Genomic DNA, 27,245 nt, shown 5'->3' on the forward strand with positions numbered 1-27,245 from the left:
AGAAGCTGAAATCAATTAGTGTGTTCAACGTTGAAGGAAAGCATTTCACTCATTAAGTTCATTAAAGGGAAACACCGTGGAAATTTTACTTATCCGATGTCACTTCCGAAAAATCATAAAACTGAAGAGAAATTGATAATTGATAGACATCTACCTATGTTTCATGCAGGAATTCACGTATTGACCTCAAAACTTAGAAAGAGACGCTTTAGATCCTGAAAAGCAAAGATACGATTCGGAAAGTTTTATATGCATGTGTCAGGTGCGGGAGACATGGAAGTAAACAACTACAGACTGTGCCTGTTACTCTGCTAGAAAATAGAGTTAAAATGCTCGCGTTTTCGAGATTGTCGGAGTTGATTTAGCTGGCATATTAATTTTGAAAGATAAAAGAAAAGCTTGGATTTTACTTTTCATCTATGCTGTTTTCAGGGTGGTTCATTTGGAACTGATTTTGCCTCTTTCAACTCAAGGACTTTTATTTGGCTTTAGAAGATTTGTTGGCTGTAGTGGGGAGCCATCGATAATTAATAGCGACAAGGGAGGCAACTTTTTCGGATCCAATAATCACTTGTGGTCAATTGATTGGAATACAAATGAGATAGAATCTGCCACAAACAAGATGAATTGGAAGTTCAGTCAGCCTACAGCACCCTGATGGGGGGTTGGGGTTGGGGAACGACTCTTTCAAATGATTAAGAAGCTTTTGCCTCGAATCCTAGGCTAGTCGTGTCTGAATTATGAAGAATTGATGAGTGAGTTGTGCGAATGTGAAGCAGTTGTGAACACCAGACCACTCACTTATTTATCAGAAGATTCTGAAGATCTCATCTCTTTGACACCGTCTTTGATTTTAGGTGAAATTCCAGTCTTTGGAGTTCCTGATTTGGATCACCTTGATAAAAATGATTTCAACAAGAGATTGAGACATCTACAGAATTTACAAGAGCTATTGAGAACGAGGCTTATAAGTGAATATCTCAGCCTGATAGTGCAACGTCCATCTGCAGTGCCGATTTCTCAACATATAAAAATCGGGGACATGTCATCGAGTGATGACAAACGCAATGTGCTGTGGCCTCTAGCAAAAATGATTTAGCTATAACTAGAAAAGACGGCAACATTCGAGTATTTCCTGTCAAACCCATGTCTGGAGAATTAGTTCGACTAATTCAGAAAATATTCCCTCTCGAAATACCTTCCTCTTTGGAGTCAGATGAGGAAAATAAAACTGAGACGCAGGGTGAAGGCAGCTTAGTTTCAAAATTACCAAAGAATAGTTTAGCTCCAGATTTATCAAAGGACATTACGACTGCCATGACTAGAAGTGTACGACAAATTAAAATCCCATATAGATTTCTTACCCGAACACTATTTCAGTGATTTTAGTGAAGAAATTTAAGAACTCAATTTTTTTTCGATCAATGTTTAGGCTTGCTATTTGTGTGGACAGCATTTTTAATATTTGTTTTGGTTAATTAAGTGTATGACATCAATCAAAAGGTGGAAGTATTGTTAGAACCAAGCCTTTGTTGTTACCTTTCATTCATAGTTTGACATTGTAAAAGTTTATGCTACGGATTTTGAAAATAAACATGATACTTTGAATATTAGATGTAAAATTATTTTATTTAAAGTTTATTAGGGAAAAGAAGAACAGTTAGTTATTGCAAATCTCGAACAACCATTACTTCCTAATCTAGCTTCTAATAAATTTGCAAGGTATACATTAATTTAGAGCAGTTATTTTAAATTTTGCAAGGTATATTTTATTTGAATTTACCTTGCAAAATTATTTTGCTAATTAAGTTATTTTAATTTAGTTCACCTTTCCTGTTTTGCCTCGTTTCAGATTACAACTCCCTACCAAAATGAGTTTTTAGAATCGCATTGAATTAAATGAGGAAGTGTGTGGGTGTGTGTGTATTTAATTATGGCAAAGCACACGGAGGCTATCTGCCTAAGGGGAGGGATGTCTTCGTGGAGGTCTTTCTAAGGGAAACTGGCTCGTATACACGTTACACATGGAGAAAACCACGAAAACGCCCATGCAGCCAGCCCTTCGCGGGATTCGAACCTCGGACCGAACTACCAGTGTTCAGCGACTTTACCGCTCGGCCGCTGGTGGGCCAAAACCAAAATCATAACTGAAAATTTTCTTTGTTTGCTTATTTTGGAATGCAAGTTCAATTTACATCATGGTGTTCAAAGTTGTTAAATACTGTTAAAAGCAAGAATTTTGAATTCGCAAGTTGGGTAATGGACGTTCTTAAATCATCTCTCTTTTTCTTTAGTTTATTTCTTCTACGGAATATTTACTGAATTTAAAGACATAAAGTTTTAGGAATTCAATAACAGTGCCTTTCAAATCCAAAATACATAAAATCAATAATATCATCTTCAATTAATTCACTCACGTCTCGAAAGGGATTCCAATTTGGTCAAAATATGAAAAAGGAAAATTACTGGTTACATCGCCCATTACTAGTTTTGTTTAAGTTCCAGGCTTTTGAGGTGATGCACATGCGCGAATCACGTGATGTGAATCGTTTCGATTATTTTAACCTTTTTGGAACAAACTTAATTTCTCAAATATATATTTTTGATTCTAGACAAAATTTACAGCGCCAGTCACGACAACGACAAGAAGAATGCCGGTATGTGCTTACCCGCAGTTTACATTGGATTTGAGCATTGCTATTTTGAATTATTGCACATGAAAAGATGAAACTTGGTTTCATTTTTAAATTTCAGTGGTTTGCTATCCTGCTGAAATCTTGCGCTATTTATATGAGTACCAACTTGTTTAAAAAGTAAATAGAATAACTTAAGTAATAATCATGAACAAATGCATCACTAGTGATGATTTGAATTGTGAAAATTATTAGCAACATTTTACATCAATTTTCGCATGCTTATTTTAATTTTAAATACTGCAAATATTATATTGGATATATTCAAATTTGAAATATATATACGCGTGAAAAATTAGTAAATTGAAACAGATAGGCATTATAATCCCCTGAATTTTTTTTCTAGAGCTAGAATTTTGTCTGAAATCATTTTTTCTTCAGCATGTACATACATTGTACGGAATGAGATTACTCATATGTTATAAACGGTTTAAGATTTCCTTTTTAATGAAAATTCTCTCTTTTCCTCTTCAGAATTTTGTACATAGATAGATAATTGTAGTGCAATTATATGTGAAATAATTTTATTTTTCTGCGTAATGTAGCATAAAGAATCTAAAGAAACACGCTACGCCGGAAAATTAAGAATACAGGTATAAGCCCCTTTAACATTGAGTAAATGGGTATCTCGGTAATTTGACGAGATTTCTACAAACTGACAACGGTTCTGGTGACTAATTTTTGCTACCAAATTTTGCGAGAAATCGCCAAAAGTCACCAGGCTTGGAGACCATTTTGTGACATTTTGGTCCGGTCCCTGACGTAATCAATATTGTTGATTGAATAAATGTAATTAATCAACTATATTAGCTGCAACCGTAATTCGACCCTCATATTGCCTTCCATTAATTTCGAGAAGCAGAAAGTAGTAGAAACATCTCGGCGGCCGGGGAAAAACTATAGAAGGCCGGAGAGAGCATCTGCTCTGAGTTGTTTTTGTTAGCTGTTGGGAGTATTGAGGTATCTGCGGGTAGCTTTTTCTTTAGCTGCTCTTTGCGTTGCCCTTCGTTTAACTTTCATAGTAGTTTAAGTGTAACTACTGACTGCACTCTGTGATATTGTGAAGAGTTTTAACACTATTTTTGAGGACAGTTCCAGATCTCTGAAGAGTTTCTTTTGATAAAATAAATTTTATCAACCTATCATCGGAGCTGTGTGCATTCAATCTAACCCGTACGCACGCAACAGAATTTAATAAATTTGCAATACACATTATCTTTTCCATGTTTTGCTAATTTTAAAGATGCTACATGGAAATTATCCTTTTAAGAAAAGTGATGGTGTCATTGAATGTTCAGATTTGAAACAACAAAAATAAAGATAAACTTATGCTAAAAATGTAAGCAAGAAACGGTAAAAGAAAAGGTACGAATGTAAAAAGTGGAATTAAAAGCATACAATTTACATATGAGGTACAGGTTGCATTGCCGAATGCAAATAGGCAACCAAAATTAGCATAAAATGCACTCCGGCAGACACACCGTAACGCCTTAAAAAGGTGTATGTCGGACCTATGCCATAGTTCGCAAACAGCGATAGTTCCGTGTAACCCGAGATAACCAAAGCGAAAAGCATGAGCCGAAAACACCATTTGCACGATGGACCTTTGGACGACTCTTCAGACGTTGTAAGCTAATGCAAGACAATCCGCTGTTGTAAGACAGCTGATTGTGCATGGTAGTGTTATCTGAATATGCATGGCAGTGTGCATGGCAGTGAAATCGTTACCAAAGTGATCAAAACTCCTGTCGAAGACGTGAGTCTGGACGCCGGAGGATTACCACAACGGCAGATGATCGCTTCCTGTTGCTATGTACAAGACACCGTTAGATCACTAACAGTACGACAGCTAGCGACACGTCTTTTCGTTGCTGTAGGACGGCCCATATCCCGCCAAAGTGTGTAGCGTTGACTGCATGAAAGTGGATTGCAGGCCCGACTACCTATGTTTGTGATCCTTTGTCCACATCGAATGTCATAGCGCAGTTGATATGAATCAGTGGACATCGCAGTTGGATATCAGAGTAGTGGAGCCACGTATTCTTTAAGGATGAGTCTCGATTTAACGTCGTGAACGATTCTCGAAGGGCAATGATGTGGCAAGAGCCAGGGCCTCACTATCGCGCGCCGAACATAGTCGAAACAGAATATGTTGTTCTGCATTTTGAAATTTTTTGTAACTCCGTGATATTTTTTTTTATATCTACTGTAATCTGAAGAATTCAAATATGAGATTGGTTTTTATCAATAACAATTGGTTTTTATCAATAATCAATTATAATTAGAGAAAAGAAAAAGAATATAAAATATGAGAAACCCATACTATAAGCAATCTAGTGAATTTTCAAAGATTTAAAAAACAATCAATTTTTTTCACAAAATATACTTTATTTTGTATTGAAAAAAGTATAATACTATGATTTTTTTTTTTTTTTTTTTTTTTTTTTGCGCTTCTATTCGCCAGGATCAATTTGACGTTTGAGGTTCCAACAGTAGTCCGCTAACATGTTTGGGGTTCAGTTTGCACTATACTGCTTCTCCATTTGAACAATTTGCTAGTGAAATCTTTCGCCATCCTCGTCCGAAATTGCACCTAAATTGTCAGCGATGAATTCCAAATAGGAGTGAAGAAAATGTAGCTTAGGTGATATGTTGCAACCTCACGTCTTGTAAGATTTTATCACGTCTTCATATGTATTTCAACTATATGGGAAGATTCAAATCACGAATAAGATAGCTGAGCTATTCCTGAGATATAAATGGGGCTGTTTTACTGCTAATACACTCGTAACCGTCTTTCTCTTGAGAACTTGAGCCGGCCTTTTGGTTAAAAATAATCTAATTATCAGATTCCGAGTCAATTTTATATTTCTCTGGAGGCTTAGAGACAAGTATGCCACATACAGGTACCATCAGCAATAGGAAAGCCGACTTGATAAATAAAGACTACTAATGCCTATATGACAGCATGTAAACTGTGTCACAGGGCCATTTTCTATTTCATAAAGCACCTTACAAGATGCAAGGTATTAGGTTTGATTACGGCAAAGCCTGCGACGGCTATTTGCTTAAGAGTACGAATGGACATTCTAAGTGAAATTGGTTTATAAACGATGTCCCAATAAAAACCCCGGTTTTAAGATGCCCCAAAATATTAATTATTTCTAAAACATGGACGAATCCGCTTTAAGATCTTTTGTTGTTACCCTTTAAGTTTCGATTCTTTGGGATTTGCAATAATACTGTCACTCCCATTAGCGATGTTTCCAACAGACCAGGGCCCACCAGCGGCCGAGCGGTAAAGTCGCTGAACACTGGTAGTTCGGTCCGAGGTTCGAATCCCGCGAACGGGCTGGCTGCATGGGCGTTTTCGTGGTTTTCCCCATGTGTAACGTGTATACGAGCCAGTTTCCCTTAGAAAGACCTCCACGAAGGCATCCTTCCCCTTAGGCAGACAGCCTTCATGTGCTTTGCCATAATTAAATACTACACTACACTACTACTACATTACCAACAGACCGACTGGATCGAAAGTACTATCCAGGATCGAAAGTTTACTGTCGAACATGTGTCCTCAGATTTTTTCAACAGTCTGCGAACTGATGTTTCATTATGGGAATTTTCAGGGTAAACAACTGCGCGAAGCTTTGTAACATTCTTTGTATAACACTTGCTGTTTTTGTAATGTCGTTTTCACAATCAAAACTCGCTGTTCCTTTGTGTAGCGCTCCATCTCGACTTAGCTATATAAGGGAGATGCAAAAATAAATGCCAGTGTTAACAGGTCAAATCAACCCGACATTTTTAAATCGAAACATTTAACTGTTGTTAAGTTGTAAAATATTTAAAATTTTCTAAAAATAAAGCCTTTTGGGGGCATATTAAATTCGGCGCTTTTGTTGGGACTCTATGTTTACGTTATGCATAAGGAAAACCATAAAGGCGTGAGAAAATGTTTTAAACCCATCTGTCAATTCCATATTAAGAGAAATTGAATGTTTATTATTAAAAATGCAGAAGTTGTCATCATTTGAAGATAACGATTATGAAGTTTAAATTCCATAGCAATTACTATAGCCATGGAATGCTAGGTTTGTCTTAGTCAACAATTAGCAATTTATCACATTGTCATATATAGTATAAACTAGTTGTATGAGAAAAGCATAGTAAAACGTTAATGAGATGGAAAAATATTCGTTGTGATCAATATTGCAAGTATTTGGCGATCGATGATCAGATTTAATTACAAAACGAAGTCCTCTCAAACTATTTGATTACGTTATTTAATTTATCAGGTTCCGTTAACTTCAGAGATCTCGACTTAATATTAATTAACCTGAGGTCTGTAAATAAAATTTCAACTTTATTAATATTTTCATTTTAATCCTTGTTAATTCAGTAAAGAAATATATCGAGTCTGCAGGAAGATAAAATGTTTTTGTTCAGTATAATAAATAATTTTATGCCATTAGGGAAATAAAACAATTTTCCAGCGTTTTATATATTCCACATTATACATTCACAATATAAAATCGTTAATGATATACATATAGCAATCGCGATGATTAAATGCAAACCGTTGGGGATTTTTGAGAACAAAGTGTATCAGTAAAGGATTTGCAATCGAAATTTTGTAAGATGGTAAGAAAAGAAAAGATTAGAAAAGGTAATAATCAACAAAAAATAAGAATGTAAGAAAGTTTTATTACAAAGCAAAGAAGGGCATCCTAGCCCATAATGTACAATGCGATGATTTGTGTATGAAATGGTGACTGCAGGCGCAGCGATCAGCCATTGGAACCGTAACGGAATGTCACACACACAAAATGTTGGCTTCATTCCACTCGGTGTCGGAATCATCCGGCCAAGATTTCGGTGACCCGGTGACGTCACAGGATTATTCCGGATCTTCGACGGAGAAGACCTGCAAATGATAAAAGGAAGGAAAATTGTGAATCACAGAAGTTTGGCAACGCCTGCCACCATCATAATGGGAGCACGAATGGCCAGTTCTCACTTAAAGCGATGGCCTGTGCTTTGCTTTTATCGTTTTTCTGAGTAATACGCCTTCAGTTCAATGGAATGCTACACACTTTGAACAGCAAATATCGCTGTCCAACCTTAAAATATTACTAAACTATTACTGTAGAGTTTCTAATATTAAATTGCAACCATTACTTAAAATATCTACTCCATTTTCAGTCTCGAAATACTGTTTATGATATAAATATTTCGATGTCGCAAATTCCTGTTTATTATATGTCACTACGATCTGAAAAACATTCTAATTACGAAATATTGCTATTTTTGAAGAAAAGTGACCACATAATTAATTAATTATACCTTATATTTTCATTATATCTGCAGCTCAAGATTAAAATCCTTATGCGTCTTATATATATTGTAAGGTATTTCTCCCACTTTCTTGGCGTGCCTTTGTGGTGTAGTGGTTCTGCACGCTGGGCCAACATTCCAGAGGTCCGTGGTTCGATTCCCGGCGAGGGCGGTTGCTAATTTTTCATCTCTCGGCTTTCCCAAAAATATACTAATGTCTCTACAGTGGCGCCCCAACTAAAAGGATGGATGTTTGATGATGATTCTCCTCATCCAGGATTTGGCGATTGAGTCCCCTAGAAACCCCAGTCGCCCTTTAAAAGGGAAAGTATGTAAGGTATTTCTCCCGCCTTCCTAGCGTGCCTTCGTGGAGTAGGAGTCAGCACACTGAGCCGGTATTTCAGAGGTCCGTGGTTCGATTCCCGGCGAAGACGTTGCTAATTTTTCATCCTGCCTGCTTCCAATTAATCCTAAGATCTCTACAATATATAGCTACGGGTTCTTTTAAATAATCACTTCAGCTGAGAAGGAAGAGATTGACCGTTAATTGGGAAAGAATACAACGAAGAGCCGATATTAACAGCTGTAAATAGCTCAAGGAGAACGCGATATCAAAAACCTGCTTAGCGCAAGAGAAATATCTTAAATTCCCGATATCAGTCACAAAGAAAACCTTCAAAAACGCATTTCAGCTAACGTTCTTTGAGCCCCAGTCTCTCAGATCTGAATAACAGCTAACTGCTCCTAGCTCTCGGAGCTGTATTCATATGGTGTTCAACGGGTTTCTGAAATTTCGGGAGAAACCAATCTTAGGGCTTCGAAAATCCTTTTCCCCGAAACTTTCGAAAGATCACCAAATCGGCGTTTGCTTTACAGCACCTATGTATTTTTGCGGAGACTTTACATTATAGTTAACACTTAAATTATGCGGGTTAAAATAGCGTTGTTTATCTTATCCGTGGTTACGTTTATCGAATATGTTAGAAAGTTTTCACATATTCAGAATAACTTTAAAAAATACTAGAAGAGAAATAAACTATCTAATGTTTAAGAAAAAATCAGATAGTAACTAATATATAGATACCAATATATTTTATTATGGTAAAATAAATACAAATATGTTGTAAAATGTCAACTTCGCACTCAAACACTTAATATTGGTCTATTGGCAGTCAGTGAAATGCAAACAAACATAAAGATAAAGCAAAAAATTAAATATAGCACATATCATGCTACATAAATATTTTCGCCCCCACCTTCCTTTAGCTAAAATTGAAGCAAGCTCAGATGTTATGGATATTTTCTTTGTCACCGAGTAGTCCCTTTTCGATTATACCCTCTTTTTCCAAGCGATCAATTCTTCATCTATCCGGCCCTTTAACGCAAATGGTACTTGCCTAGCTCTACAAAATTTTGGTGAAACATTTGGTTTCAATTCAAGACGAACCTCATAACTTTTTTATCTCTCCTAATTTTCGGTAAAAAATCTCCTTGTACTGTTCCAATAATTCATTTAAACTACTCTTTTGAGAGATAGAAATTGACTTTATTGAGGACCAATCTAAATTTATTTCTGAAAGCCATTCTCTACCAAATATTGTATCAAGGTTTTCTTTAACAAAGTAAAGATTTAAGTTTTTACTTTGATCTTTATATTCTACCTTAACTGTAGTAAATCCTAAAGGTATTAGTTTTTCTCCATTATATGTTTTAAATACCAGATTTGTATTTTTAATTTTCTTTTTCGAAATTTGCCGGAAATTTTTTAAACTCATTACCGATACTGCACCCTCTGTATCCAGTTTTCCTTCTATGTTCACTTGGACCATTATGGGCGGTTTTCTATTATTCACCTCACTGGTTTCTATTACTCACCTCACTGCTGTTTATAAAAACTGTGTTTTCATTTCCTACATTTAACTGCTTTTGTTTCGCTTTCGTTTTATCAGCAATTTTAGCGTTGTACCATGCTTTATCAATGTGCCCGATTTTCTTACAAAATCTGCAGATGCTTGTCTTAAATTTACAAAAATTTCTATCATGGTCAGTTCTATCATGGTTTCTCTTATGTGGTATATCGAGAAGGTTCCCAGACAAAAGCCCACTGGACGAAAGCGCACACGACAAAAGCCCACAGAAAAAAGCCCACTATGATAATTGCCCACGCGACAAATACCCACAGCGATGAAAGCGCACATTGATAAAAGCCCATATAGATATAAGCCCACGATGATAAAAGCCCACGCTGATAAAAGCCCACGCTGATAAAAGCCCATACTGATAAAAGCCCATACTGATTAAAAGCGCACATAATTGAAAGGGACATATAGTTTTTTATTACTATACCATGTATTTATAATTTTACTTATAATAAATGGAGCTATTCAGATCTGAATTTTAATGTCTCAAATATATATATCTGTTTGTATATTTTATCACTACTTTATTTGTTTAATTTATTATGTTGAAAGTAAACTTTCTACTCTTAATTAAGTCTTATTTTAAGGATTATTAAGGACTCATTTTGCACCGACCACTGCTAATGACATGCCATTTAATTGCATTTAATAATTACTATTTACTGAGTTTATCTCATGACTTCGATCTCGCCTTCGGGTGTGGTGTATTTTTCAATTCTTATTTTATTATGATTACTAAGGGCCTTTGGTAAAATGTTTAACTACTGGTTAGAACTCCTAGAAGTTGATGACAGAAGAAAAGATACAATCCTAGATCCTGGTTAAGTGATTAGCTATACCGTTTCGATGATAAATCTGAAATTGCTTTTTATTATTTATTTACTTATTTAACTTATATGTTATAATTACGGTATGTGTATATGAAAATGAAAAATATCATTGTGGAGTTTATCACATGCTATTTTTAAGGTAATATGGCTGAGATTAAATATAATTATGTTTCATTATTAAAACTACAGTCAAAAGTCGTTAATTCGGACACCCATAATCCGGAATGATCTATAATCCGGACCTCAAAGCTACAAACTTTCTGCGCATGAGTCGCGTTCACGCATGCGCACAGGCGTTTAAGAGTGCGCGTAAGACCTTTACGGCTGCGAATATGTTTGTGCGCATGTGCGTTTAATGTGTAACAGAGGTATAAGCTAAGCTAAAATTATGTAATTCAGTTAATGTTGCAGATTGCGTTGTTCCTTAATCTTCGAATTGGATCTGGCTTATTATTTTTTGCAGACTGTTAGAGCAATTTCATAAAAGTAAGCTTGAACTTTCGATTATGTCAAATAGAATTTCCGATATATATTTACTAATATGTAATTTGTATCTACAAAGCGAAAGTATGTTTTGAAATCCGAAATCTGTTTATCAATTTCACGCCGCGGATTGGAAGTTGATCTGTCAGAACTATCCTTATCTTCAGGGCAGATGTTTTTATTTTATTTGGCTTATAATTCCTTACTAAGGGTAGTATTTCATTTCGATGTACTCCGTCTTTGATATGATTTAAATCAAGTTCCTCGTCATTATAATTCGCTTCCGATAGTTGAAGAAAGTGACCCAGAGGTTATTGAAAACGAAAACATTTCGATTGACAAATTAGTCGGTATTCTCGACACAGCAATTATAGGACTTGAACAGCGGAACTTTGTAACTAAACAAGAAATTATGTCTGTTTAATAGAATTAAAGAGAAAGTATTATCACATGAGACGAAGCAACTTACACTGAAAGAAATGTTTAATAAAGTAAACAAATAAATATTAAGCTTTTTCTTTTTGTAAATTTTGATACCCTTTAGATCATAATTGTTCTTTATTTCATAAATTACGGTTTCATATTTTTAATTTTGTAATTTCTGCATGCCATCTTACCAGATTTAAACTGATGATCTATAATCCGGAATCGCCGAAGTCCCGACGAGTCCGGATTAACGACTTTTGACAGTATTAACTTTAAATTAAAAACACTTGAGTTTTATTTTATTTCTTCTTAGTTTTTCCTTTAGTTCCTTTTAAGTGTAGGAATATTAAAACAGTTAAGCACAATGAAAACTTGGCTAAGAGATATTTTATTCTTTACTTTAGACTGAGCTTATTATCAAAGTTTAAATATATTTCTCATTGAAAGCTTTTACTGATACGCCAAATTATAATTGTTACTTTGAATGTAACAATTATAATTTGGCGATATTTTAGAGATATTTTCTTTTAGATTTCTGAATAAATTAAAACTGTCAGCTGACACCCTGGCAGAAAATGAATTCCAAATGTAACCTCTTAATCTTTCAACTACAGCAATTTGAAATAGTATTTTTAATTTTAATTTTATTTATTTATTTATTTTTTTGGAGGGATGGAACAACTCTTAGAAGTCAACATATCTACAAATTTAAGTAAAATCACCTCAAAATATAGTAATAAATATGAAGCATTTTATTAGAGATTGTGAAGATTACAAAGACCTATGCATATAATAACATCTAATAAAATTTTGTAACTACGAAATATATATTTATAGAGTCATCAGATTCAAAGTTCATCGTTTTTAGATTCTACGTATACATATTATATAAATTCATTATTCATTAATAGTATTATGTATAGTAATAGAAAATTAGTATTAATGTTTCATATTGTAATTTTTTAATAATTTGTCTTACGTTTGATGTATATTTGTTCAAGACGTATGGATATCAGTTATATAACATGAAAAATACACAGAAAGCAGCTAATCTTATCTAACAGCTGATGGTGAAAGAAAAATTACAGTGCTCTTAATTACAGTTACAGTGCTTTTAAATCTCCCTATTGTAAATAGTCGTTTTCTAGTTGACATTAGATTAATTCCATTATCCATTAGAAAATAATTATGGTGTATCTATTGACGACATTTCTAAGACGCCGCCTTTTGAAAGAGACCTGCACTTTGTGAACATAAACAAACATTGCCAGTGAATATCACATTTCTAAAACCACCATATCTACAACTAAAACCCTTTAAAACCGTGAACTGTCGCGTACATAGAGGGCTCACTATATTTTTAGTAAAACATGTACATGTTCGTTATACACTTGCTACATTTTGATTTTCTGTCAAAGCATAGAAACAGTGGTTCTATTTCTTTAGAAGTATGTGAAATTAAAAAATGGACACTATATGACAAAAATGGAATTAGATTCAAAAACAAACCTCTTGAACATGTCTAAAATTCATTATTCTGCTCGGAATAAATTTATCTAAAGAAAATGTTTAATAAATATTAGAACTCAAAGGCTAAGTCAGGTCAAAGCAGTAAGGGTCATATCGTCTGAATATATCTTTTCATAATCATAAAGTGACTTTTTGAACAACAAATGAAACTTAAAGATAAAAAACAGAATATAAGATGAAAGACAGAATAAGTGCGAACGGCCGCGGACAAACGATACTATTTCGAACTCGGCATGAAAAGAGAACAGACGAAATGGCACTAAGCCAAGGGAAGGCATGCCTTTGTGGAGGACGTTTTAAAGGAAACTCGCTCGTAAACATGTTACGCAAGGGGAAAATCAAGAAAGCGCCCATGCAATCAGCCTTTCCACCGAGATTTGAACCCTGGACCAAACTACCAGTGTTCAGCTTTTTTATCGCTTGGTCGCTGGTGAGCCTTATGCCTACATGAAAAGCTTAAGAATTGGATGAATGACGCTTTCTTAATGTATAGCTTTTAGACAGAATTAGTTTTTAATAATGACTGAATGTACAGATAATTTAATTTGCCTCTCTTCTCTTATATTAACTTTTGTTATATAAAACTTCGGATTACGTGCATGTTTTTGAAAAGACACAAATTTTTAAAAAAAAAATTATGTTTAAAATTTGATGTTGAATTCAAAAACGTTTATTTGGTAACCAGACTTAATAAACCTAAGAGATCAAATTTGAAGTATACCTTACTTGTTCTTACTAACATCTGCTTAATTAATTATTCTTAGGGAAAGAACCTTAAAAACTGCTGAAACATTTCATGCTAGAAAACAAGATATTAGAAACTTTTGAACTCATTCAATAAGGGAAAAAAATATTCGAAACGTAGTTCCATAATTAAGCATTTTTTCTACTCGATCGCCAACACACGAGGTTTATAAGAAATATCTCCTAGAAGTTATGTGGCCACTATTTCTGGGTTGTCAGAATATGAAATTCGTATAGAGAAAACAATGCATTTCGAGGTAAAGAAAATTACTTAAATTTGATAGTTTTTCTAAATAATGCGTTTCTTTTCCTTAATCTAGGTGAAATAATATTCAACATGTAATAACAGCATAAAAGCTACTAAAGAAGTGTTCCAGTGAAATTCAGTTTTTAAATGCTAATTAAATTTGCTTCATTGAAAGTTTTTGTATATAAATAATTACGGTAAATTAAAATGAACTGTTTTTAAGTGTTTATAGTTAATCGAGTAATATAATATTTTTATGGAAATAAAAATTATTTTTAATGTGCAAGATTACTTTTCTTACAATGGTTCATGGTTCTTAAATTCTCTTGCTCTTGAACTCAGAAACCTTCGTTATTAAAATTATTCAAATAGTTTAACTTTTATATGGCTTCTTCTTTTTCATTTTAACTTTCATATGGCTGTGTTTTCAACCATATGAAAGTTAAAATGAAAAATATTACTTTTACGTAAATTTTAATACATGTAATAATTTAATTTTTTTAGAAATAGTTCAGTAGTTTTAAACAATGAGCTTACTTCGATATAACAAACAAGTTTAATTAGTTCATCAAAAAGTTGTCAGAGACACTATCGAATCGGGAGCTAGCATATTTTTCCACTCTGCAGTTTTACTGCAAAAACAGTGAATTATCCCTTTAAAAATGGTTAAGAAATATTTAATTCCTTTCGTTTTCCAGTTATTGAAATTTTTAAAATAATTAAAATTCTATCTAAATCCTTAGATAAATAGTTATTCATGAACTAGACTAAAGAAATGCAAGGAAAGGGGTTAACTTCAGTTACAAGCGGAATTTCAGATATTGTTATTTTCTAGTAACTAACAAAACACATTTAAAATCTTCTTGAATTTATTCCTGAACACCCTTTAATTGCTCTTCTGAAGCCCCGTCCCTTCTAAGGCCGTTCTTTGGCACCCTAGGTTCGATAAGGGATAAAGCAATTACGCAAGGCTTTCCTCTCTTTAACTGCTTTTTCACACAGCTGGGGCAAAAGAAAAGGAACGCAATGGTTTCCCGCCTGAATAGCCAGCGGCTAGTTAGAAAACTGCAAGACAAAAGCCCACAAGACGAATGCCCATTTAAAAAGAACACACATTTTCAGGAAATCCAAAATAGCTATGACGTTCTGAAAAATTTTACGAGTAATAATTATTATGATTAAAAATGAAATTTCAAGTGGGAATGAAATTAATTTATTTAAAATCCAAGTTATCAAAATTTAACTAGATTATTTGAAACCGTGCTTTTAATTCACTATTAAAACAGTGTTTGTGATAGCGCACACAAATGTTTTCTTAATCATAATAGAATATGGTACTTTTATTTTTTTCGTTGAAATGAAAGTTAGGCTTTAATTCTCCATATTAAATTCATTATATGCAAAATTTTCTGCAGTGTTAAATTATTCATAAATTATTCTCTGTATATGGTGAAAATTTACATACGTTTTAAACTCCTTATAATTTTGTACAATTAAAAGAAGCAGTGTGGCCAGTATTCCCTTTCACCTCCCTTTGTCGGACTTATACGAGTACACTTCCATTTGTCGCGTAAATATAAAAACAAAGTTACACATACATGTATATGTTTTTAATTACATTATTTTGATTGACTCTCTGTTCTATATACATATAGGATTTTAATTCAGCCGGGGCCCAAAATGAAATGTGTTCCGCTACTTAAATTTATTGTTCAATTATTTGTTATTAATTTATTTTTTATTTTATCTTTATTCATGAATCTGCTTTGTGAAGCTAAAGAAAAAAGGGAAAAAATATTAATTTTAATGTAGCATATAATCGGTGTGGGTTTTTGTCAGTGTGGGTATTAGTCGCGTGAGCAATTATCTCAGTGGTGTCTTTTTTGTGGGCTTTTGTCGCGTGCGCTTTCTTCCAGTGGGCTTTTGTCTGGTCACCATCGAGAACTATCGATGTAGTATATCTTAATCGGACTTTAAGCTGGCACCGCGCCAAGCGTCGAAGTGCGCGCAGTAATACGAAAAGGAGTGGAATGCGAGTAGCTATAATTATGGGAGAGCTGTAGATATAAGTGTGTATGCGAGTGATGATATATTTTGTATATAATAAAAATAGCATGTAGAGTAAAAGGGTGTATCTTGTGAAATAATTACCCACTAAAGGATACACGATAGCTTTATTGATTTTCGTTTATTTATGCATCATTACTTATTTCTATTCATTTGCATCACTACTTACTAGATATTCTTTTAAGGTTGTTTGCTTAGAAGACCTTTATGTAAAATTTAAGCAAAGATTTAAAAAGAATGGCATCATCGAAAGACGTGCGAATAAATCAAAAATACACTGTAAGCATAGCAAACAACAAGAAAAAAGTGACCGATATGTTAAAATGTAAGGATTGAAAAGTGTTGGTTAAATAAAATAACCCCTAAAAAAGACATACAGCAAAACTGAATAAAAGTAACATGTAGTAAAATTTCATAAATTCATAAAAGCAAACTATTTAATTAGGTGGATTATTTTCATATTTACCTTCTCGATTTGTAAAAATATTATTTATATGCTGCAAAACACCAGGAAGTAATTCAAATTCCTTCAAAATTAAAGTTTTGAGCGCAAAAAAAATTCGTTCTGCGATATCTACGCATGTTCAGATACAAAACTAAACAATTTTATAACAGTATTTCTAGCGAGAAAAATTTGGCTTCGAAAAGCAAAATTTAGTAGCAGACCTTCAACTTTTTTTTTTTAAACTGGAGCTTTGTTATAAAGCTCTGTAGATGTCTTCTTCAGAAGGCGTGAAGATTACTGTGGTAATTTAACGGGAAGGGGGAGAACATTTTTCGTACAGACTGCTTAAGGGGGTGGTTTTCGTATGTAGTTTTCGTATTTTCTTCCTTTTTCGCGCATTTGTACGACACCGGTAAAAATATAAACTTTCAAATACCTCCTTAAAGGAATGAGAGAAGCGTCTGTTATATTTCTCAGGAGAACTTCTCTTTCGGTTTGGTGACATTCAGCGTCTAATTTCCCAGGACTGATTTCATCAGATTTTCTATTAGGAAAGTAGTTGAAAGTTCAGGTTTTCCTCAAAACCTGCCAATTGTTAACAACTTTAAAAACACAGTTCAGGAGACTGCGTACGCTTCGCACGTTACACCACGTCAAGCATAGCAACTGTACTTGGAAGATGGCAGCAATGCCTTGACTGTCATGGAAAACATCTCTAAGAATTTGTATTGGAAAAGTGAGGCCTATTTTGTAAATTCCAGACAATGATTTACGTAACCGTGCTCAGCTGTATTTATAGTTGTGTACAATAGAAGTACAATCCGACTTTGAAAATGGGTAATATTTAATGCCACAGTTTGTTAAAGGGGAAACTGAAGAGCTTAAGTTTAGAATACAAGGGTTTAATAATAATAAAAGGCTGATTTAAAATTTATGTCATATATAGCATGACTTTTAATTACATATCAGTAAATACACATGCAAATTAACCAAAAAAGAGTAATATAAGAAAGTAAAAACAAAATTAATTTCAAGACAAGAAGAAAATTCTTATCTTCTCATTTTTTGATGATGCAGCGAAACTATTTTCTCACTTTTACTGACTTCTTCATTTTTAATGAACTTTTTCTTTCCCTTTCCTCAAAAGTAAAAGCTGCTCTTGAAAGAAACTGAAATGTTTAAAAACGCAACTCTCTTAAGTTAACCTTATAAGAATTTAACATGCAGAGTGTAGAAGTTGGTTGTGTAAAAATATTTTTCTCGTTGAGTGTTTCTATTCCCACAAGACATTCTACGAGGTACAGATACAGGTAGAATGAAAGAACCACCAGAAATTCACTCCTGATCGTTCCGGTATACCTGAATCCGCGGCATTAACTGTGCAGTTCCGCCCCAGTTCTCAGGGAAAATACCCAGGAGGAGTCGGTCCTGGGTATTTTCCCTGAGAAAGTGTATTCTACTCTTTTACTTCTACCTTCAACCTCTCTATAGAACTTTCGGCTCGCTGTGTAGTTTGAGCGGCCCCTTGCCGAAATGGTACTATATACGCTTACAAACGGGATTCGAACCCGGGCCCATCGGTTTGGCAGTACATTCTATGGGGTGCTATCTTGTACTGATCAAAGAAGTTTAAGAATCAAAACCTTAGGCAGTAGAAACGCGCCATAAGGAGGCAGGTGCAACACATTCACAAGTACAGGGCCAAAGGCAGGAGTCGTGAAATAGATAAACTGCAATTATTTTATAGCATCCTCTCCGTGGAGGTAAGAGTAAACTTACTTTCTACCTCCATGAATCCGCTCTGCCATTAAGCTCGAAGAAGACAAGATAGCGTATTACGTAAAAGAAAGGGGGGATAAACCCCAAATTTCTAGGAAAATATCATGTAAATCATCAATGTCGTATTTGCCATCTATTGAAAGGTCCTATAGTGTCCAGAATTAATTAAAAAAGTTACAGCATCATGCATCTCTCTCGCGTATTTTTTGGTTTTGTGATTTAAATACACTCTAACTGCATAACATCGTTCTCACCTTAGAGCAAAACTTCAGAACAGCAAATCGGAAGTTCCGGCCGACAAAGACCAGGATGAAATGACGTCAGGATCTGCAGGTTTTAGCATTTCCTGATCTTCCTCCGGTTCCTCCAGGACTTGTGTGTTCTCCTCTTCTTCGGTATTATTCCTGTTTTTTTCTTCCTCTTTGTCCGACAGACTAGGGGCCACTGGCCGAAACATGCCTGGCTCGAAGTTGTCCATTGTTCGCAGAACGCTCGGGGTGTAAGAGGAGAGGCCTCCTGCACCTGCAAGAAGTAAAAATAACTTTGTTACAGTTGTTATTGACTTAAAATGCATGAGACAAATTTACATGTTTATTCTAACCCTCTAAAACTGGAAAAGTATGTACACGTTTTGAGGTTCACGTGCAAAAAGACTGCAAAAAGATAGCACTTAACAAAAGAGTTTACTATTAAAAGGTAATAAATAAATATAAAAATAAAAACATTTTAAAATATAAGAAATCATTTCAAATATGAGTGTGATATAATCTGCATATACGGCCTCTGTATATAATACACGGAGCCAAATATTGTTATGAGTTTCCAATAAAATGTTTCTTTTGAATGATTAACTTAAACGCTGTATTCAGCAACTTATACAATATCGAAGATAAAATTGAGTGTTCTTCCATTGGCAACAAAGTCTGTTTATATCAAATGTGATTTTATCGAAGTTAATAACATTTCTTCAAAATGTAGAACAGACTCTAAAAAAAGAGAGAGAGGGTGAGATATCGATACGAATCACCCAAATTCAAATCTTTGAGTTTTCTACAATTTTTTTTTCATCACAGAACAGTCATTAAAATATTTATCACCTGCCAAAGAATTCCTTCCTAAATACAGTATCCATAACTTTCACGTTACGGTGAGCTCTCCTTCATTTTAACACTGAAGAAAGGACTAGAACAGCAATGTTCAACATACAGACTGCGGGCTCCAATTTGACCCACCAGCTACTATTTTTATTTTAAAAATATTTTACGAATTAGATACAAATAAATAAATAAAACTTATAGAAAAATACTTTATAAATAAGAAAAATCGTGCACCTCATCATAAGAAGGACTCAAATCACTGTTTGATGTCGAAATGTAAGACAGTTTCAATAAATAGTTCAATAATAATTAACGGAAATGCCAATGTCTTCTGACAATCAACAACTCACGGACATTCTGAACATCACATTACACGCAGATAACTAATTAGCACTTTTGGAATTAAAAGCAACTACAGATTTCGTATAACTCAGCTTTGGGTATAAGGCACAAAATAAATAACCGATAAAAGTAACTTATATAAAAAATTATCATTATTTTATAAATTTGAAATATTTAATTTTAAGGTCCATTTCTAACTTTTTTACTTACGTTACATTTATTTGTAAATAATAAAATAAGAGTAAGTATTAGTAAGTATATGTAGATAATAATAATAATATTATATAGTAATAAATTAATATGTAAATTTGTAATATGAATATAATTTTGTCCATTCTCAATATTTTTGCTTCTGTTGTAATTTTATATGAACATACTCTGGCCTACTATGCCTTTCAAGTTTTGAAAAGCCTTTAAACAAAATGATTGGACATACCTGAACTAAAATCAAACCTTTTTTTTTTTTTTTCAAAATCAATCGCTTTATACCGAAACTGAAGGATATAGCAGCATAAAAACTAAATATTTTGCATAATAGGAAATTACTAATACCCTGCTTCAAAAATCTTTTCAATGCATCTTGTTTACAATTAGCAACTAATGGAATAAAAAAGTGCAAGAATAATGCACAGTTCCTCAGAACGTAAATAAAATTCGATAACGCTCATGCATGTAAAACTTTTCAAAGTTTCTCTGCTACGAAAGCAAATAAGACGTGTTGAAGTTATCAAGGTGAACAAAATTGGTCATCTGCTGTACAACCTAATATAAACAGGAAAGGTTTGGTGTGTATTTAATTACGGCAAAGCACACTAGGGCTATCTGCCTAAGGGGAGGGATTCCTTCGTGGAGGACTTTTTAAGGGAAACTGGCTCGTATACACGTTACACACGGGGAAAACCACGAAAACACCCATGCAGCCAGCCCGTTCGCGGGATTCGAACCTCGGACCGAACTATCAGTGTTCAGCGACTTTACCGCTGGTGGGCCTATGAACAGGAAAAGACAGGATAAAGAATTTAATATTTTAAAATGACTGCAATATAATCTATATTAGTACTGCGTCTTATAAAATTGAAATTTTTTAAACAAAAGATATTAATTGGAAAGGGTGATATTAAAAAAAATACTAATGTCGATACCTTATTATTCCAAAGGGGCTTTGTCCCTGAGGGACTATTGTTTTCGTTTTCGATTTTGCGTTGAATCACTATAAATGTCCGTTTCACTTTTCATACTGTTGCCACCAAATGTTAGAGTCCTGCATTATATATAAAGAAACTAAATAATGAAAAATCTGCATAAATGTATGTATATTTCTCGCATTGTGATAAAACAACGGTATCTAGAGCCATCCAATTTTGAATGTCGTAATCCTACTGCGAATATGGGCATTTGAAATCCCAAATTTGAAATTTGGAATTTGTTTTATTATTTATTGATTTCATATTTTGTAAAACTTTAACGAATTTTTGAGTAACAAACTCAACGATTTAAAAGCGAGCAATGGCAACACTCAACGGGGAAAAAAAAAACCTTTTTATCTCCAGCGGGGGCGGAACTGTGTATCGGAAATTCTAAAGATATGCTCATTTTAAAATTATTTTGCGACATTGCTATTGAACTGAAATTTATGGTTTAATTGCGAAGAACATGATATTTATTAACAAAACGTTAAAAAAAATTCAGATTTAAAAAAAAAATTGTTTAATTATTTTTAAATAAGTAGGTTTCCTTAACTAACGCATTCTTAAGCTGTTTGAGAAGTACAGTTAAAAAAAAAAAATGATTCTTATTTTACATTTTGTATGCTTCATACAGAACATGAATTGCTCACAAATATGTATGCATTCAAAAAGATATAGCATGAAGACAGAATGTTCAAGAAAGACTGAAAATTTTCCAGTTAGGGAATCAGTTTTCTTCATGATGCGTTCGTTATCTGATTATTATTCTATATTCTGTGTGTTCCATTAGCAATGTCTCAGATAAGTTAGATGTCAACTTACAGTTAAGTAGTAAATAAACTGAAATGAAGTTGGTGTTTTCTGGAAACTTTAAATCAACTTTTGAAGTCATCTGATTAAATAGTAATCCTTGCCACATAGTTTTTGCTATTTACACAACTTTGTCAAGACAGAGGGAAGTTGTTTCTACAAATGTAAGATTGATCATTTATAGAAACAACTTCAGTTTAATTTGAAATCTTATCAACGTTTGAAATCATTTGTTAGTTGCATCTGACCTTAAAAAATCATGTTTAGTTCATTTAAATAAGCATTTTTCTCTAAAAAATCATGTCGCCAATTTTTATTTTCAAATTCAACACCGAGAGCAATCATCTTTTACACACCATAGACCGCATCGACAGGCGCTGACAGTTACACCACCGTGAGCTGAATAACAAATTTCTTGAAGTAGCTGCAGTCTTTCAAAACATTTTACAAAAAAAATTATCGGTGGAAATTATCGAACAAATAAAAATTATCGGTGGAATACTATTTTGGAAGATAATAGTGATGAAGATTAAATTTACCATTCTTTATGCGCAATAAAATAATATATTATTAAATGTTATTAATTTTAATTATTTCTTTTTCTTTTATATTTTACTCGCTTTGTAACGAAATTTTCCGAATTCAATAAGATAGTGTCCTTTTCACTAAACTGCAACAAAATGACTGATGTCCAAACAAAGTCACTTTAAAAGATATAATTTTAAAGTGTTTGTTGAATTAAAAAAAAAAAAAAAAAAAAAAAAAAAAAAAAAAAAAGAATCAAAAGAAGAATTTCAATGCTTAATATTGTAAAATTCTTAGTTTCTTCACTGTCAGATCCGAAATTTCGAGGCAAACATATACCGCCATCTATCGCACTAAAACTGTAATAAAATAACTAGCGCCAATAGAAGATTAAGTCGCTTTTCCGGAAAGTCAGGTATCATTTGCATACATTTTTAGCATAAGAGAAATTTTTATCCTTATTTTTTTAAAACAACAAATTTCATTGAAATCAGTTTAATTACAAAATGAACTCACTTACTTATCAGCATGCATTAATTGGATGTTGTTTTCGACGAATTTTTATTTACACTCTGAATTTTGGATAGTTAACTGGCTGTAAATAATGGACAACAATTTTCAACTGGTTCATAGTAAGCCGACGCAGCGACGATGCCTTCAATAATTGACGCTATTCCTCTCATTGCACGGTTCCTGCCTGTTTAATGCTGATTTCCTTCGACTGTCCGGCTACACATCTCCTAGTGCCTGTACCATCATCATTTTCAACTTATGCAAGGACTAATGCCATATGAATTGTTATATTAAGATATGCCTTACAGCACCGTATGATTCCAACGATCGAAAAGTGACGCCAAGTTCGTTAGGGATAGGACACTTCAGTCCGGGCAAAAAAAGGAACATATCGTTCAAGGATGGTAGTAAGCCGGGTAAAAAATTAACCGCTGTAAGTGTGAGAGTAAAATATTAAACATTTTTCCTTTAGACATCAGACATTAACTGAAATCTGTTAGATATGCCTTATAATTTTTTAAATGTGCATATTAGCAACTTCATTTATGAGCAACACGAAACCAGTTATTCTTAACCGAAATGCATAATGTAGGACTTCAGAAGTTTATTCTATTAATTAATATTTTAGTGTAAACGTTCCATAAAAATAAACAGTTTAATATAAAGTTTACCGAATGAGCATAATAAACAAAATCAAAAGTCAAAATAAAATTATAAATTACTAAGAATTACGTATATTTAAATTTGAATATCACTTTTTATAATAATAAACAAATATGTTTCTGATCCGAAAGATAAATTAAAATCTTATGCTGCAAGTTCACTAGATGGCTGACATAAGATGCAAAAGAATCAGCTCAGTTGTTTAAAAAATTAGGCGAAAAGGCAGCCTTAGATTTTGAACGAAACTTAATCGATTTCATAGGTATTAACATTCTTATGATGTTTTATTATCATGCACAAAATACACATTAAACTAGAAATATTTTTATTTATGCATATAATGTTATGAGTTGGTATATGGCAATACTGAAGTCTGCAGTATTTTCTAGAACATGAAATTCTATAAGATAGTGGTCTTAAATACAAACTCCATGCGGGCTGAATGCACGGTCTGAAAAGGGCTGACGAGCCAGAATTTTTCTTTTGTTTTTTTAAAATAAACTAAAAATTTTTCATCAAATAAATAAATAAATAAATAAATAAAAATCAGTTTCAAATTAATTTTTAATTTGGTTTATTAAATATTAATCAATTATATATATATAAGGATAATACTATCGGAATAAAAAATTCAAATTTATAGCTATTTTCTATCAGAAGTTTGTTACCCGTTTCATTTCATAAATCAAAGATACTGAGAGCTAAATATTACACTTTCTGATTAACGTTTATTTCAAATAACTCTAAATAGGTTTAAGTAATCATTAAATAATTTACTTTAATCCCCCCTCAAAAAATGAAAAATTTGTAAGTTTACACAGAAAATTTACCAAGTGAGACAGATCTTGAGACTAAATAATAACATCTTTAGCCTCTTTCTTTTATTTATTAAATTTTTCGTCGACGCAAAAATAAAAATACATAAGTTTTTATGCAATTATAAATGTCTTTATTTCTTACTACACCTTGTTCCGATTCTGATGAAGTTTGTAGCCTTGTAAAAAAATAACTAGAAATTATCCTCATCACGGATTATAAATCAGTTACATTCTTATTAATTTCCATCTCGAAAGTAAGCTGCTCACACAGAAATGTATCCCCAACACAGCGATTATCCTTTGTGCAAAAATTCGTAACTGAGGGAATTTATGCTTTGAAAATGTGATTAAAAGTTAATCAAATCTATGTCTTCCAGTCTTTGAATAAGATTTATATTACTTTGTAAATTAATTAGCTCCATTTATAGATTTTCTCGTGCGTTATTAGTGTTCGGTTTTGATGGTAATGAAAAATAGTGTAAACTCGGACGTCAAATAACTAAAATTTTGAAATCTTTGCAACGCCATATTTGCAACAAATACAATTAAACTGTATACGCGGACTGCATAAAACTGCTTCAGGGGCCGAAAGTTTGAGACCCTGCTATAAGTTTCCCGCTCTTCTTCTTCTTTTTTTTTTTTTTTTTTTTTTTTTTTTTTTGAAAACTTTATATTCATCAGTACTTTTAAGACGTTCTCGTGCAAACTCTATATTGGTCATATAAGTCTTGCCTATGTTGATCAATACTTTCAAGATTCGTCACTTAATCTTTAATATCAGATACCCTTTTTCTAAACTGATATTTTATTTTTTAGTTACGCATAAATTGAAACATTTTGCTCTTTAATTTATGTACGGTCACCTGAACATGATCTCGAACTTTAAAATGAAATATTCAATCAATTTTACTTACGCGTGTTCCACATTTTTCATTATATATTTTACAATAAGTACAAAATTTTCCTAAATACAATTACAGGGACTGGAGGAAGGTGTGAAAAGTTACATTCCGTAACGTTTGCAAAATTGACGTTTTTAAATTTAAAAATGCCAATAGATGAATGTTTGCATCATTTAAAACTTTTTTTTTTTTTTTTAATTGCAAGTAGATGGTTATGAGCACCAATTGTGAAAATGAAAGCGGAGTAAGGAATTTTTTTGGACAAACTACAGCCATGGAATTTCAGCTGTAATTTAGGATTAAAATTATATTTTTTGGCCTCTATATTTTAGCCCATGCATGTAATTAAGAAATTATAATTATATGATAGTTTTAATTGTATAATATTCTTACTCTGGTTTTATATGCACTGCCAATTTTTAATTGATTCTTCTAAATTCTCCATCAGTTTTTATAACAATCTTTTTGTATATATGTTCTTTTTTTGATTGCATCGAAGAACTATCTTCGTCGTTCTAATTAATTTATTTTCGAATTTTATAAATCAGTTTTTTTTTTCGATTAAAAGAATTCATTCAAACATAAGAAGGAGGCGAAACGCGATCATGCTAGAATTATTGCAGTTTCTTTTTTTTTCGGGGGGGGGGAGAGTTAATTCCTCTTGATAAGTCAGCACTCTCCGAGAAATCGGGTAATTTATTTACTTTTTATATGTATTGTTCTACCTTAATTTTTATGTGTGTGCTTTCTTTTTCTTTTATTTTAAAATGTACATTTCTCAGGCGCACCTATAAAAATCTTTAAGTTTATTACAAGTTTTTTAATACCTTTATGACAGCCCTCTTAAGTTTTAAGCAATAGATTTACAATTCCTTTCCTAAAAGATAATCAATCATACACACACACACACACATATATATACTCATATATATAAATTTGAATTTAACAAATATTCTCTATTCGTAAAAAGCAAATAAAATTTAATTAAGAAGTTTTAAAAGAAATAAAAGTTAAAATAATTATTATTGCTGCGAACTAATTTACAATATCATTTAAATTTTAAGAGCATATGTAAATTAATTGCACGTACAATACAGTGAATTTTTAAAGTAAAAATTCTTAACTCAATTTTGGGACAGGAAAATTTTAAAAAACTGGGAATCTAAATAGTATTGCTAATTTAATTCACTAAATTTTGAAAATTTAAAATAACTATTGTTATTAAAAATACTGCAAGTTAAAATTTTAAAAAGTTAAAAAATTTTAGTTAAGCATAAAGGTATTTAAAAGGAAACCAAACTATTTGAACCAAGTGAAATTTGAAAAAAGTGAAATCAAACAAGGTAATTAGCGCTAAAAGTTGCTAAGTACTAACAAAATTGTTTCACAAAAAAATAGTAAAGTTAAATTAAATTTAAATAATATATATAAAGAAACTTAATATTATTTGGTATTAAATCGATTAAATTTTCGAAACATACAATAGATAATTCAATAGCTTTCGTATATTAATAGAATTTGAAAGAACTAATTATTCTTATAATTTTTTGAGAAAAGTTTCAAATACTTGCTTAATTTTCGACAGTCTTGAAATTTTTTCTCAAGATTCAACGTTTAATTTGCGGAAAGTCGTGGAAAATAATCCGAAACATTCTACTGTTACCAAGATAGTTTTTTTACTATGCAGAGTTAATCCTGCTGAGATCCAGAATCAATATTAATCGCGAACATGGATAATAATGTAATATTTGAAATTAGCTTTTAATTCAAACGAAATACAGCTTTAGAATAGTTCCTCTAAACTGCAATTTGGTTGGTAGGGTTACGCTGACGGCACGCGAGGGCTTTATATTTAGAAGGGGTGCTTTCTTTGAGGCCTTTTCAAGAAAAC

General features: G+C 32.7%; 1 protein-coding gene across 1 annotated transcript in view; it reads right to left on the minus strand.

Annotated features, from left to right (window-relative positions):
- Nucleotides 1–7,377: 7,377 nt before the first annotated feature.
- The window catches only part of LOC118180051 (uncharacterized), a 209,377-nt gene continuing 189,509 nt past the window's right edge, over nucleotides 7,378–27,245 (minus strand). Inside the window, exons 3-4 of the mRNA XM_085820340.1 lie at nucleotides 18,752–19,019; nucleotides 7,378–7,617 (exon numbers count right to left, since the gene is read on the minus strand). Of these exons, the coding sequence (XP_085676466.1) occupies nucleotides 18,766–19,019 (254 nt within the window). The 3' untranslated portion in view covers nucleotides 7,378–7,617; nucleotides 18,752–18,765. The remainder of the gene's footprint in view (nucleotides 7,618–18,751; nucleotides 19,020–27,245) is intronic.

The sequence above is a fragment of the Stegodyphus dumicola genome, chromosome 7 (assembly GCF_044657685.1).
Source record: "Stegodyphus dumicola isolate Sdum_Otavi_A_Nest chromosome 7, ASM4465768v1".
NCBI classification, from domain to species: domain Eukaryota; kingdom Metazoa; phylum Arthropoda; class Arachnida; order Araneae; family Eresidae; genus Stegodyphus; species Stegodyphus dumicola.